The following is a 12,824-nucleotide window of genomic DNA, read 5'->3' as shown; positions in this document are numbered from 1 at the left end:
TTCAGATGTTTTTTGGCTTCTGCACTGGAAACAACGTGATTGTAGCTGAATGGACGGACAGGTTGATCACTATATCCGGCGGTATTTATTGCAGGCTGATAAAAAGTCACTCAGAACCTATTTGTTCACGACAGAAGTCGGATTAGGCGATGACTACACTTTGGCGACAGAAGGAAGGATCCCCACAGGAAAAAAAGTGTGTGATTACCACTGTATGTGCACACTAACAGACACATAAACAGACCTGCTCAATCACTAAGTTACTCACAAATGAGAGCCTGGAGGAAGGAAAGTGATACATTTTCCTTTGTAGTAAAGGACAGAGGCAGCCAGATGAAGATGCTCAGGGACCTTGTATGAAGATGACAATGCTGACAAACCACAGACTTCTTATACTTCCCTATACAACGTTGTAAGAATATGAATGGAATAAATTACTATATTATAGAACTAACTTCATACTGGGGGCCTTCTGTTAGCTCCAATGTATTCAATTAGACCATCCCCCTGTCTGCTTTTATATCTCAACACACTTGTGTAAATATTACAGGACTCCACAGAGGCTTTCAATGGGTCAGGAGGAAAAAGGTAGACTGACAGAAGTGTTGCAATTCTCATGTTAAAATGTCAGAAAACAGAGTAGGTGCAGTCAGTGAACATGCAACATTAGAAATGACAAACTATAGCCTCTAAGTAGAGTCTACATTTAAATTGCAAAAGGTTTTTAGTCTTTTTTTCATAAAGAACCTCTTCCACAGGGTTTTCTTCCCAGGTAGAGCAGCCACAGGTCACAATAAGCCTGTTAACCAGTGAGCATTACCAGGAACACCGGCTTAGTGGGAGGTGACATAACTTTACATCAGAGAGGGATGATCTTACAACACACCAATCTCTGGAGTTGTTTACAAATACCACTGTGCATGCCTTCCTTAAACCTGACAGGATGTTGAGCCGTGCCCAAATGTCAAAGGTCATTTAACATGATGGCTAAAGGTCTTGTGTTTGGTCCGCCTTGCTGAACAGGTTAATCATCTACTTCAAATAAGACATGGACAATGAGGTAGACCTTGTGACCGTGTATGAGATTACAACTAGACTAGTTAAAGCTTTAGCCTTTAGCCAATAATAACATACACTGTGGCCATGAGGATGACAAACTAGGTCTGCTCATTTCCTTCCCTCCCAACTGGAGGTCTCGCCCAGAAATTCTCAGAAGTAAGAACCGAGGGATGTGCATGCTGTGCCGTGCGTGTTTCAGCAAAACTCAGCATCGACTCCAAAAGCTCACATCTGGGCCCACCTACAACAGACCGCTGGCCTTTTAATCCCCCTCATGTGATGACATGATAAAGGCTTGGATTAAAGGCCGGCCCGTCATCCAATCACTCAGTCAGTCAGCGCTGCTGCCTACGTACTTGCATCAGCATCACCGCTGCTTCACTTACCCTTTACTGCACTGGGCGGGCAGAATTCAGCAGAAGCTCAAGGCAGGGCTGTGGTCATATATCTATAATGCAGTGTGCCATAAGACCCATGATCCTATAAATAGGCTGCAAGCAACCTGCTGTCCCACTGGATATACACTGAATTGGTTGATCAGAGAAATGTAGTGACAACAGGGTATTTACAAATATAATGGATGGATCTATGTCCCAATCTATCTGGAGTGTGTATTATACATTACTCAGGCTTACTGGTCTCTGTATTATATGAATAAAAGAAAAACATATATGCGCAGATCTTCAACAATGCAGCCTGTTTGGTTAAATTACATTTTCTCTTTAGATTATAATAATCTATTATAAAGCATCATAAAAGGATGTAAACAGTTACTACACTGGGATATAATAAGCTAGCCTTTGAGCAAGTGCACAGATTTCCAAACAAATCTGATGCAACATAAGGGAACATTTTACAACAAAATCCTATAAAGGGAACATTTTACAACAAAATCCTATAAATATCTTATCTTTATTTATTCTATAAGATAATAAATGACAAACTGCTAATTGTGATAGTTTGAATTAATAAAATAAAATTGGCTCTCTATACCATGGTCCTGTAAGCGAACCTCGTCTCCTCAATAATCCAGATGTGGCTGTTGCTTTCTGGTAGGTCCAGCTTTGCGCTGCCTCTCAAGTGCTGTTCACCCTGTGGGCCCAGTGCTTCCAGCTGCTGGGTGACTTCCTTGTGCGTCCTTGCTGTGAAAGTGTGAGGTATGTAAAGCCATCTGCTCGGAGCTGCTGTCCGCTTGCAGTCCATCCTCACACTACAATATCCAGTGGGTCTTGTTGTGGGGTGTCCTTAGGGGTTGTCTAGTGGGATGGGGAGATTTTTGGGGCGTAATAATGGATGTGGGTGTTGAGTAAGTCCCATCCCGCTTGCTCCGTCTCTTGTTTCAACCTCATTTAATTCTGACAGGCCCCATTTTTAGTTCTTTTTATCTCAATGGTTTGTAGTGAAAACACACTAAATTTGTATTTTGCAATGATGGCAAAGCAGCAGAGGATGGAGGTGACCTGCACAGAATCACACCCACCAAAACTTTCAATTACAATTAGTCAATGAATCAGACAGACTCTAAGAATTTAGAAAGTTCTGAAATCAATTCCTGAATCTGACCACCACTGATAAAAGTGCACTACAGTGACAGTGGACTATAAATCAATGTCAACTGTTAATAATAACTTGGATCAAATAAATGAATAAAGCTGGCAGCCTCTTCAAAGGATCCCTTATCGAAATACAACAGCAGCTCTTTCCTTGAACATTGCCCCTAAAATCCACTACTGTTCTAATCCAGATAAGATGCATTCAAGGTGCAAACACCACAGGGCAGTTCTGAGATCCCTGCTTGCCAAGTGTGATTTTTGAGTGTATACACAAGGGAAGGAGCTGCTGTCATGGTTGTATCAGATGAGGGGCTCTATAGGTTAAATCATTAGAGGACTGGGTGATGAGTTCCCTGGGGTTACAAATGATTGACTTAAGTTTTGTACAAATTAGATAAGTAGGACCTATCTTTTGAAAGTATTAGACAGTGAAATGATAATATCCTCATATCATTATCGAGCAAGACCCAAAGATAATCAGCCCCTGAATAACAGATGCAACAAGGCAAGGCACACAGACCAGAAACAGTAACGTTTTTATGGATTAACTTATATGTTGATTATGTATCAAACTACAATTAGATATCTAAACTCCTGTTGAAAACCAGAATACATACAGTTTACCATGTGCTAGCACCGTGATGAGACAGAGCACCACGTGAACCATGAGTGGAAGTCCATTTCTTTTTTTAGACAGTTGATCAAAATGGAAATTAATGAACTAACGGTGAATTAAGTTTTTAATCAAGCATGTGACTGTTCTTAATCTGACAGCATCGTGTTCAGTATGATGTGGAAGGTGCAGGATTATTGTTAAATCAAACATCCATTTAGCTCAAGAAAACCTTCTATTTTCAACTAAACTTGTGACAACAGTTGGACCCTCCAGTCAACGTCCATGCCCTGAAGTTTTAGCGATGTCAGCCTAAATCAAGAGAGTAGATCTGTTTAACAACACGTCCAGCCCTTCATTAGCCTCTCCGCAGTGTTATTAGCACCAGACACTCTCATTTAAAGCGTTGACTGCCGCAGCTGAATCTGCTTTGGGGACCAGCTAGCCTGTTAGCATCGTCGCACAATGCCAGCTCCTCCGCTGAGCTCTCTCTGCGGCAGCAGCGAGGATGTCGGTGCGTGTGGAGGACAAACATGTCCCGGTCCTCACCTTCTTCATCCGCGGAGCCTCGGCCACGGTCCCGTCCCGGTTGACGAAAGCCTCCCCGCCGTTCTGCTGCGGGTCCGTGCGCTTCATAGCCGACGCCTGCGGCATCTTCGCGGGGTTCGGGGTGAGCAAGCCCGGGCTGCTGTCCCCGGCTGTCGGGGACGCGGCGGCGGAGGAGCTGGCCTCGTGGAGGTCGCCCCCCCGGCCGAGGCTCTTGCCTTCCGACGTGGGGGTCACCGGAGACTCGGCCGGCAGCCCTTTGCCGCTGGGGACGTCTTTGAGTTCGACCTCTGCCATTTTCACTGCCACAACCTGGACTGACATCGCTGCACTTCCACAAAGTCCTTTTTCCAACAGTGGCGAGTCAAGCGGATGTGAACGTAGCGGAGCGACTGCGGCCGAGGTGCATTGTGGTCCCCGTAGTTCCTCCAAGTATCTGAAACCCTCCCACCTGTAGGCCACCTTTAATACAAATGATGTAGACACGACTGACATCTTTAAAATAGTTGTTCAATGTGATGTGTAAACAACACAACCACAGACACGTGTATCCCAACCAGCGGACAAGCTGTTTTATCTGATATTTTAACTACATTGTCATGCAGGTAAAGCTGCGCTGCGGAATGCATCATGGGAAGTGAAGTTCATAATAGAAATGGCAACGTTAAACTACAAAACAAACACGGCCCATGCCAGATAATGCGGTCTGCTCACAGGGCAATCACATCTCTTTCTACATCTCCCTTTAAACATAATTTCATGTATATATCCTCAGCTCTCAATTTCACATATTTAGATGCTTAATGATATTTAATCTGCACTTTTTTGAAGGGCATCCTGTTACTCTACCAATTCCCAATGGAACTCACACACTTAACCAACGTTGACCCAGAATCATTTTATTATCAGAACTTGTACGTCACTGGCACAACACAGCATCATAAAATTACAGTGCAGGGGATGTGCAGTGACATTAGAGAAAATGGGAACAGGATTAAGGTCATATTATGTAAAAAAGTAAAAAGGGATTACACTGACACCAAGTGGATGCCCATGATGGTCAGAAAACTGCATTGAGCAGTGGTAAAAAAAACTAAATCCAAGCTCTTTTTATGTATCAAAAATTAGATTTTTTTGTCTCAGGTGACGGTTGTAAAATAGCATAATTGAAATCAAGCAAACATGTAAAAGTATTAAATTTAATGAACGGCTGATGACAGGTCAGGATAAATGGCATCACAGCTCCTTTGTAGAGGACATGCATCCAGAGACCTTTCATTTGTTCTCCGTCACAACTAAAATGAACACTGAACATAATGATGTGCCCGGACTAAAATTTGTGAGCAAGCAAAACTCCAATAATTACATCATTGGAGTGTTGTTGCATTTTGCACAGGTCCATTTTTTACAAGTAACTTCAAGCACATGTCGGGGGTATGTCCATTACTGCAGTCATTAATTCTACAACAGATGAGAAAATAAACAAACAAGAAAAAGCTGCAAAATGATACTGATGCTGAAGAACTAAGTCCAAACTCACTGTATTTACATTCAAGCCTTAACCCTTTGCAATCCACCTGTTATGAGGTATATTTTTACAAGGCTACAATGCTGGTGCATTCTCAAATAAACAAAATCAGAAAACCAATCAATGTTAAAAATGCAACTATCTATTGTATCATAAGCACACTGTGGTGTTACAGCATTGCATCAATGGAAATACATCATGCTACCAATGTGTAGATATAAATTGTGAAACTGTCCAAAAATATGCATTTATTGTGAAAGAGAAGCACTTTTTCCATCCCGATGTGTCCCTTAAAGAGCAGTCCTTCTGTTAAGGTGGATATTCCAACCAGTGTCGGCAGCACAGAGAAGAAAAAATAACACCCAATTGCATTTTTCCTTTGTTGCTTGTAAATTACAATGCATCAGTCTTCAAATATCCACAGGATGTTCACACCAGAGAGGCCAAGATTTACTCTCCTGAAGAAAATATGAAAGGTAGTTTAATAATCCATCCTTCAGAAACCAAGCAAAGTCAAACCAATACTTTCAAACAAAAAGCAATCTGACCTTTGGTGAACACAAATCAATATTAAATAATTCCCTACTTTTTGGCAAGCTTGCTATTTATAGGATTTCAACATTAGAATTACTCACCCCAGCATCCCTGACTCCTTGGCCTTGATGACATAGAGAAACATGAGGATCGTATGGAACAGGTTGTTCCGGCCCTATGATAGAATTGCCACGGTCAAAGTTTTTCTGCAGAGCAACACACCCTGAACTGTTTATGAATGACATGTCTGTTCTAAGATTTACAGCAGTTACACAGTGCATATAGTTGATAACTTGTCTTGTAATGAAAAGGCAAACAATCTACACAGTAAACACAAATTGTTTCAGTGTGGGTTTCAGTTCAGTTTGTTCTTTAGCCAAACGCCATTTAAATCACACCCGGTCTGAACGCAAATCTCAAACTAAGACAACTATGAGACAGACCAAGATAAAGGCATAACAAAAACAGTTTTCCAAGAGACTGAAAAATGAAGAAATAACTTCAGAGTGAGAACAGAGAAGCTGCTTTCAGACATGTCAGAAGTGGAATGTTAACATGTCCTGCTTCCTTATTCCAGACGTTTTCCAGGAGTTGTGAGCGTGTCTGACCCCTGACGATCTCCTGCTGTGTTCTTTATGTGAGAAAGGCTAAGTTCATGTCTGAAAACAAATTGAATGTTTGTCTCTTACCTTGGGTAGACTGTAGATGTGTCCCTGGTAGATGAGCTGGTAGTGAGGAGGAGTGGTGCTGCTTTGGTGAACGCAGAAGAGGTTCTCTTTGGTTACATCTACAAAGAGGTATAAAAAACGGCACAAAAACTGAAACTCTGCGAGTAGGTGAAGTATAACATAATGAAAATCAGGTAGATAGGAAGCATACACAAGAAATCACAAGTTATTGATTGTTCTTCCTTCATGTGTGTTTATGTGTATTTACCAGGTTTGTCTGGGGTGTGGCTGAAGTGCTGTGAAGTGAACGTCTTCCCGTCTGGATACTTTGGATGAGGGGGTAGTCTGGAGTCAAGGTATGTGCAGAACATGTGCATGAGGATCTGAGTGAAAAAGAAAAAAAATCAGCCAAAAGGAATCGATCCAACCAAGCCTCATCTGGTGCATACAATCGTTAACGAGCATAAAATGAATCAACACATTGGCTAATTGATTAGATTTAGTACAAAAAAAGATTTCATAAAAAATTGTTTTAAAGGGGAATTGCAGGTTTCGGTAATTAGATGTAGTTATTTTTTGTTGAGTTTTCACACGAGGTCAGAAAAATCAAGGCATCTAAGAGATCACCCTTGGTCTCTGGAAACTTAAAGGGGACATATGAAAATTCCACTTTTGTAGTGCTTCTACACGTTAATTTGGGTATCTGGCATGTCTACCGTGCCAAAAACTCTGGAAAAAAACAACTCCTGCGATTTGTTGTGGTTCCTCTATGTCTCAAACGATACGCTAATGTGCGTCCAATGGGATTACGTCTAGAATACACATCATAGTCACACCATACCCATGGAGGGAGTCTCGCTACTTGGCCTTAGACCACCATAGCTAGCGTTAGCTCGCGAGCTAACTCCTCGGAGACGTTGAGATGATGACGGTGGTGATGGCGAGCTAACGCCAGCTCCGGGGGCTCCAGGGAGACAACGCCATCCATCGTGGAGAGCGCGTCTCCCCGGGGATGGAGTCTCCGCGGTCTCCGCCTCGACGATCGGCATGTTTATCGGCCACTTAGATGTCTGACGGGTCGCGAGCTCGGGAGCTAACGCTTGGGAGCTGGCTGCTAAGTGGAGCTATGGCTGCTAACTGGAGCTATCGGAAGCGGGCTATGGGAGCTGCAGCTAACTGCTCAAGCTCCCACTGCTCCAACAGTGGGCCTGCGCTGGGGAGCTGGGGCTCTAGCAGCCAGGCTTCGGCCCACCTGACTCTGGTTCAAAACGATATGGTTGCAAGATTGTATCTCCGTCTCCAGCACTCAAAACAGGTCAATCTGAGGAGGGCTGTTTTAAAATCCTTGTGATATTTTGACCAAAATATGTTAGACATTTCATTAAGACCCCAAGGAACCATATCAACTGTGGTAAAATGGGCATAATATGTCTCCTTTAAATTGGAATAATATTAACATTTTAGAGGCCAATCAATCAATTTATCAAGAAAAATGATAAGTAGATTAAGTGATAACAAAAATAAACCTTAGCTGATCCTGTGGAGTGACCAAATCTACTGAGTAATTTACTAGATCTGTAAATGTGTGTGTCTTTGTGTGTATGTACTCACAGCACAGTCAGTGGGGAGGTCTGTGTCCCACTTCCTGTTCTTCAGATCTCCACCCCTGTTCCAACGGAAGGAGCTCATGCAGCCGCTGTGAGCCAGCTCTAACAGGACAGACAGAACAGATTTACATACATCCACACACATCAATCTCTTTAATTCATGAACTAACACAGAAACAAACATTAACCTGCACATAAAACATTTAGTCGCCAAATGTCAAATTACATCGGAGCCTGAATAACAAAAGGCAAACGATCTAAGTACTTGCGGCTTTCACTGTACATAAGAAATAAATGTAACACACATATACACAATTGCACACATGACAACATATTAGTCAAAGGGACTTTAGGCACATCAACACACATCAGCGATCTTTATAGTTCAACGTACCTTTTATCTGTTCCATGAGATATTCCTGGTTGGGTGTGATATCCAGGTACTGGACCATAGAGTTCATGGTGGGGATGGATGAGGCTTTCATCAACGCTGCCTGTTTCAGGCTGCTTATACTGGCCTCTGGTGGAGGAAGGGAGCAAAACTAGTGAGACTCCAAAATAAATAAAATTGTAAATGTGTAATAGTTTTCTAAAAAACTTTGCATGTTCATTTAGATATCCATGGGCTCTGTCTCATTAGAAGAAAATCAATTGCATATCAATTTGTCACGTTGAGTAATCAGATTTCTGAATTACTACATGGTTTAACACTGATTTCCCTTCTTTGGTCCCGTATGAACCACACTTCCTGAATGAAGGAAACAGCAGTTTATCATTCATATATTTGCCACGATCCATGTTCTCTGCAGATGCTTTACCTCCTATCTGGAGCTCAGGGCAGCCGATCCTCCTGAGCTGGCTGTTCACAGAGTCTATTTCCTTCACCAGAGGGACCAAGATTGTGTCACTTATCCACTGCAAAACAAACAAATACCTCTTAAAACACACTTTATGCAATATTTCTGTGTGTTCTGAAAGTGAAGATAAATTACATTTATTCAACATGTACTCTGTATATATATGTGTGTGAAACCCACATTCCTAAGCTTGGCTGTCCAGCTGTCGATGCGGTCCACTACCGGGCGACTGGTTGTGATTCTGGCCCACACCTACGTAACAGGAAGGGAGAAAGATGTAAATTCATGCTAAACATACATACCACTCTGTCACCAACAGACTTAGACACCAAACAACATTTTTGTTATTAAGATATCAAACAGGTTCCCATACGATGATAAAGTACAGACCTCCTCTGCAGCCTGTTTGGAGCCCAGGTCTGTCTCATCCTTGTGGGCGGACGGGGCCAGAGAGCGGCAGGCTGGCTGGTACAGGAATTTCCTCAGACTCTGAGCATAATCCCCCACAGAGCGGTTGTAGTTCCAAAATGTTGGACTGTGGTTTGGAGACACAGCCTCTGGACTTCCTACAAAGGGCATCAGTTTAGTTGAAAGGTTTTATTTCTTTGTGATATAAATCCAGATTTGGAGAAAATAACTAGTGGTTATTACTAAATCATATTTAAAAGCAATTCCTTGGTCAGACTCAGATATACCAGTGACTTTAGGTACAACAAACATTTAGTTAATGCAGTGGAGTTCCTACAAATAACCTACCTAGTTGGCTGCGGTGACCCTTCTCCTCTTCTATGCGGAGGAACCTCTCCAGACTTTTCAGATCCTCCATGTAGTCCTCCTTGCTGCCTGGGGAGTTAAACACTGAGGGTGAAGTGCGGTATCGAGCCCTCAGGCTGGAGCCCTCTGCTGGACCAATGCTGCTGGGGTAGGGAGAGGAACCAGGGGAGGGGCTGTAGTTCAACACCTGAAACAGAAATAACAGAATTTGGAGAAACGTACTTGAGATTATCCTACACTCTATATTAGTGCCATGATGAACGTACCTTTCCAAAGGCCACAGAGGAGGAAAAGGGTCCTCCTGCGCTGTTTGGGGTGGACGGACTGCCATGGGCCGGGCTGTACCCAGTTACACAACTGGGGGAGAACTTGGGGCTGGTGGTGGCTGGGCGGGAGGGGCTGAAACTCAGCACGCTCTGCCCCTGCAGGGGAGATGACTGGTCTGGAGCCGGGGTCTCCTTTTTTTCTGGCTTCTGTAGCGGTGAGGCCTGAATACCTGCAAGACAGCCAGACAACATTGATGGTACTTAATGAGTCCATGAACATGCATGGAATCGCAATTAAGCAAAAGGACTAAAGTATTAAAGGTCTGTTGGTAAAAGAACAGAGCCTCACTTGTGTTCCTCAGGCCCAGGAGACGATGCTGATGGGGGGACACAGCAATGGTGGATGGAGCCATGGTGTATTTGAAATATTTCCAGAAATCAAAAAGAGCATTGAGGCTAAAGAGGGAGGCAAGCACCAGTTCTGTGAAGGTGAAGAGAAAAAAGAAGAAATATATCATTGAGGGTCTCCTGTGACAAAGTATAAATAGTCAGGTGACTTAAAGTGTCAAGTTAAATTTCAGTGTCTGATTTAAAAACCCTGGGATATGTTTAAGATTTACAGTCTGATGTTATGAGAGAGTACGCTTTTAGTTAATCATGCATTTTTGCTATACTTATACAAAGCTTTTTTATGACTTTATACAAACAGCAAACATCCTCATAAATGGTAAATGGTAAATGGATTTGTATTTTTATAGCGCTTTTCTAGTCTGATGATGACCACTCAAAGCGCTTTACAGTACAGTTTCACATTCACCCATTCACACACACATTCATACAGTGCATCTATTCACAGCACTTTGTTATTCTATGGGGGGTCATTCAGGGTTCAGCATCTTGCCCAAGGACACTTCGGCTGCAGATAGTTCAGACTGGGGATCGAACCGCCGACCTTCAGGTTGGAGGACGACCACTCTACCCCTCAGCCACAGCCGCCCACAATAATAAATGAAAGTGTTGTGGGACCTCACCAATGTACCAAATGGGCCAGTAGGTGACGTTATAGTATCGGCTTAGCAATTTCCCTGACCTGAGAGATACAAAGAAAGGCACACACATCCATCATCACTGTGCACTGAGAGATGGAGGGACAGTTAAATCAATGCTACATTACGAACAATTACTTATATTAGTCTACAAGGACTTTAATGAATGTAAACCAACTAACACTTCTTATCCTTTCAACAGTTTATAAAAACATATTAAATGAAATGACCTCATGTACATATTGTAACATTATAATGACATATTTTATATAAAATGAACAATCAAATGTTAAAATGATATAAAAGAATTACCTTAAATAAACGTATATTACATAGATTGTGAAATACATACCTAAATGTTCACCATTCATAATGCTCTCTTTATCTATATCCATCTATATATTCAAGATTCAGCTTTGATACACTTTACACACACTCATCCAATATGAGATAAATGTGGTAAATTCATTGACAAAAGGGCCCAGATTATCTAAAGTGTTCCCTGTTTATCTGTGATCCTGTGTGTAGTTTATTTTCCAAAAGTAAACACAGAGGTATTTCCTTCAACCAGCAGCCAACACTTGTCCATGTACAACATAAACGCTGCTACATGGATCTGCAGTGCTGCGGTTGCATGTGTTGAGTGTTTCAGAGGAACGCAGGACTCACATCTCAGTGTAGATCATCCCAGCCAGAGACACGTTAAGCACAGCCCAGGCGAGGACCACCTGTCGAGCCTGCTCCTCTCTCCTCATCCTCAGGGCGCTGTCGATCATGCTGGGCATGCCCTCCTTCTGTGGGCTCAACATGGCGCCACCTCTCTGTTCAGGCTGAGACACGGAGGACACGAACACAGTGAGACGAGACAACCCACTGGATAAAGTCCCTGACACGCGTCCTGATTAGCAGCGGCTCTTCAGCCCGATGTGAGGAGTGACTGTGTGGCCTGACCACAACTGGACTGAGAGCCCAGCTAACGTGGGGCTACAATTAGCAAGCTAACAAATAAACACAGAAATAGCCGAGAGCGCTTAGGCGAGTTTATATTTACTTTCATAGGTTACATCAGTCAATTCAGTGTTTATCAAGAAGACACAAGTTAAGAACAAATGGGAAACATTTTCATTTAAATAGTTCTTACCACGCTGAAGTGAATAACAACTGAAGCGCTGCATAATTTGTACTTAACCGGAAGATGCAGGGTCTCCTTCTTCTTGGTCTAATGGCGGCTGACAAACCAGTATACAAGTACAATACCGCCACCTGCTGGACTGGGGTGCACAATCTCTAGTTTACATGAAAGAATAAGAAGATAAATATTTTCTATCGAGATGTTTTTTATCCATGCATTTTAATTTAGTACTAACAAGTTATTCTTTTTATCTGATGTTAAACAAATATATAAATCTGATACATAAATCTATTAACAAAAAGGTTATTAAAAACCAATTACATACATATTTATTTGAATATCTTTGTGTTATGTTAGGCCCCACTGTATTTTTTGTAGTTATTTTTTGCCACTTTCACAGTACTTCCTATTATCATTTATATAATTTTACTATGTTTTTTTAATTTCTGGGAGCAAAAATTATCTACAACTCAACGCAATTTGATGTTATTCATAAAAATAGAATGTGGCTTACAGGAGGCAGGCGGAGTAGTCCGATATTTATATGGCCACAAGGGGCGCTATCTCCAAAGTTTATAATTACCCATGTGGTTTGGTGTGTGACCGTGTGCTGAATATGAAGACGATTGGTTTAACTATGA

The 12,824-nt window shown here is 42.2% G+C and overlaps 2 protein-coding genes across 2 annotated transcripts in view; both read right to left on the bottom strand.

The window, feature by feature from the left end:
* The window catches only part of ahcyl2b (adenosylhomocysteinase like 2b), a 34,068-nt gene extending 29,954 nt beyond the window's left edge, over positions 1-4,114 (bottom strand). Inside the window, exon 1 of the mRNA XM_061072271.1 lies at positions 3,775-4,114. Within this exon, the coding sequence (XP_060928254.1) occupies positions 3,775-4,095 (321 nt within the window). The 5' untranslated portion in view covers positions 4,096-4,114. The remainder of the gene's footprint in view (positions 1-3,774) is intronic.
* Positions 4,115-4,649: 535 nt separating this feature from the next.
* tmem209 (transmembrane protein 209) lies at positions 4,650-12,252 on the bottom strand. Its single transcript, XM_061070740.1, has 15 exons — positions 12,193-12,252; positions 11,721-11,881; positions 11,037-11,095; positions 10,355-10,486; positions 10,006-10,235; positions 9,722-9,926; positions 9,356-9,531; positions 9,146-9,217; positions 8,927-9,023; positions 8,503-8,628; positions 8,113-8,210; positions 6,770-6,884; positions 6,523-6,620; positions 5,935-6,008; positions 4,650-5,757 (listed from the first exon to the last, which is right to left on the bottom strand). Exons 2-15 carry the CDS (start codon positions 11,858-11,860, stop codon positions 5,703-5,705), a joined length of 1,677 nt encoding a protein of 558 aa, XP_060926723.1. The 5' UTR covers positions 11,861-11,881; positions 12,193-12,252; the 3' UTR covers positions 4,650-5,702.
* Positions 12,253-12,824: the final 572 nt, after the last annotated feature.

This window comes from Limanda limanda, chromosome 1, assembly GCF_963576545.1.
Source record: "Limanda limanda chromosome 1, fLimLim1.1, whole genome shotgun sequence".
In the NCBI taxonomy this organism is placed as follows: Eukaryota; Metazoa; Chordata; class Actinopteri; order Pleuronectiformes; family Pleuronectidae; genus Limanda; species Limanda limanda.
This window is presented reverse-complemented; position numbering and strand designations above follow the sequence as displayed.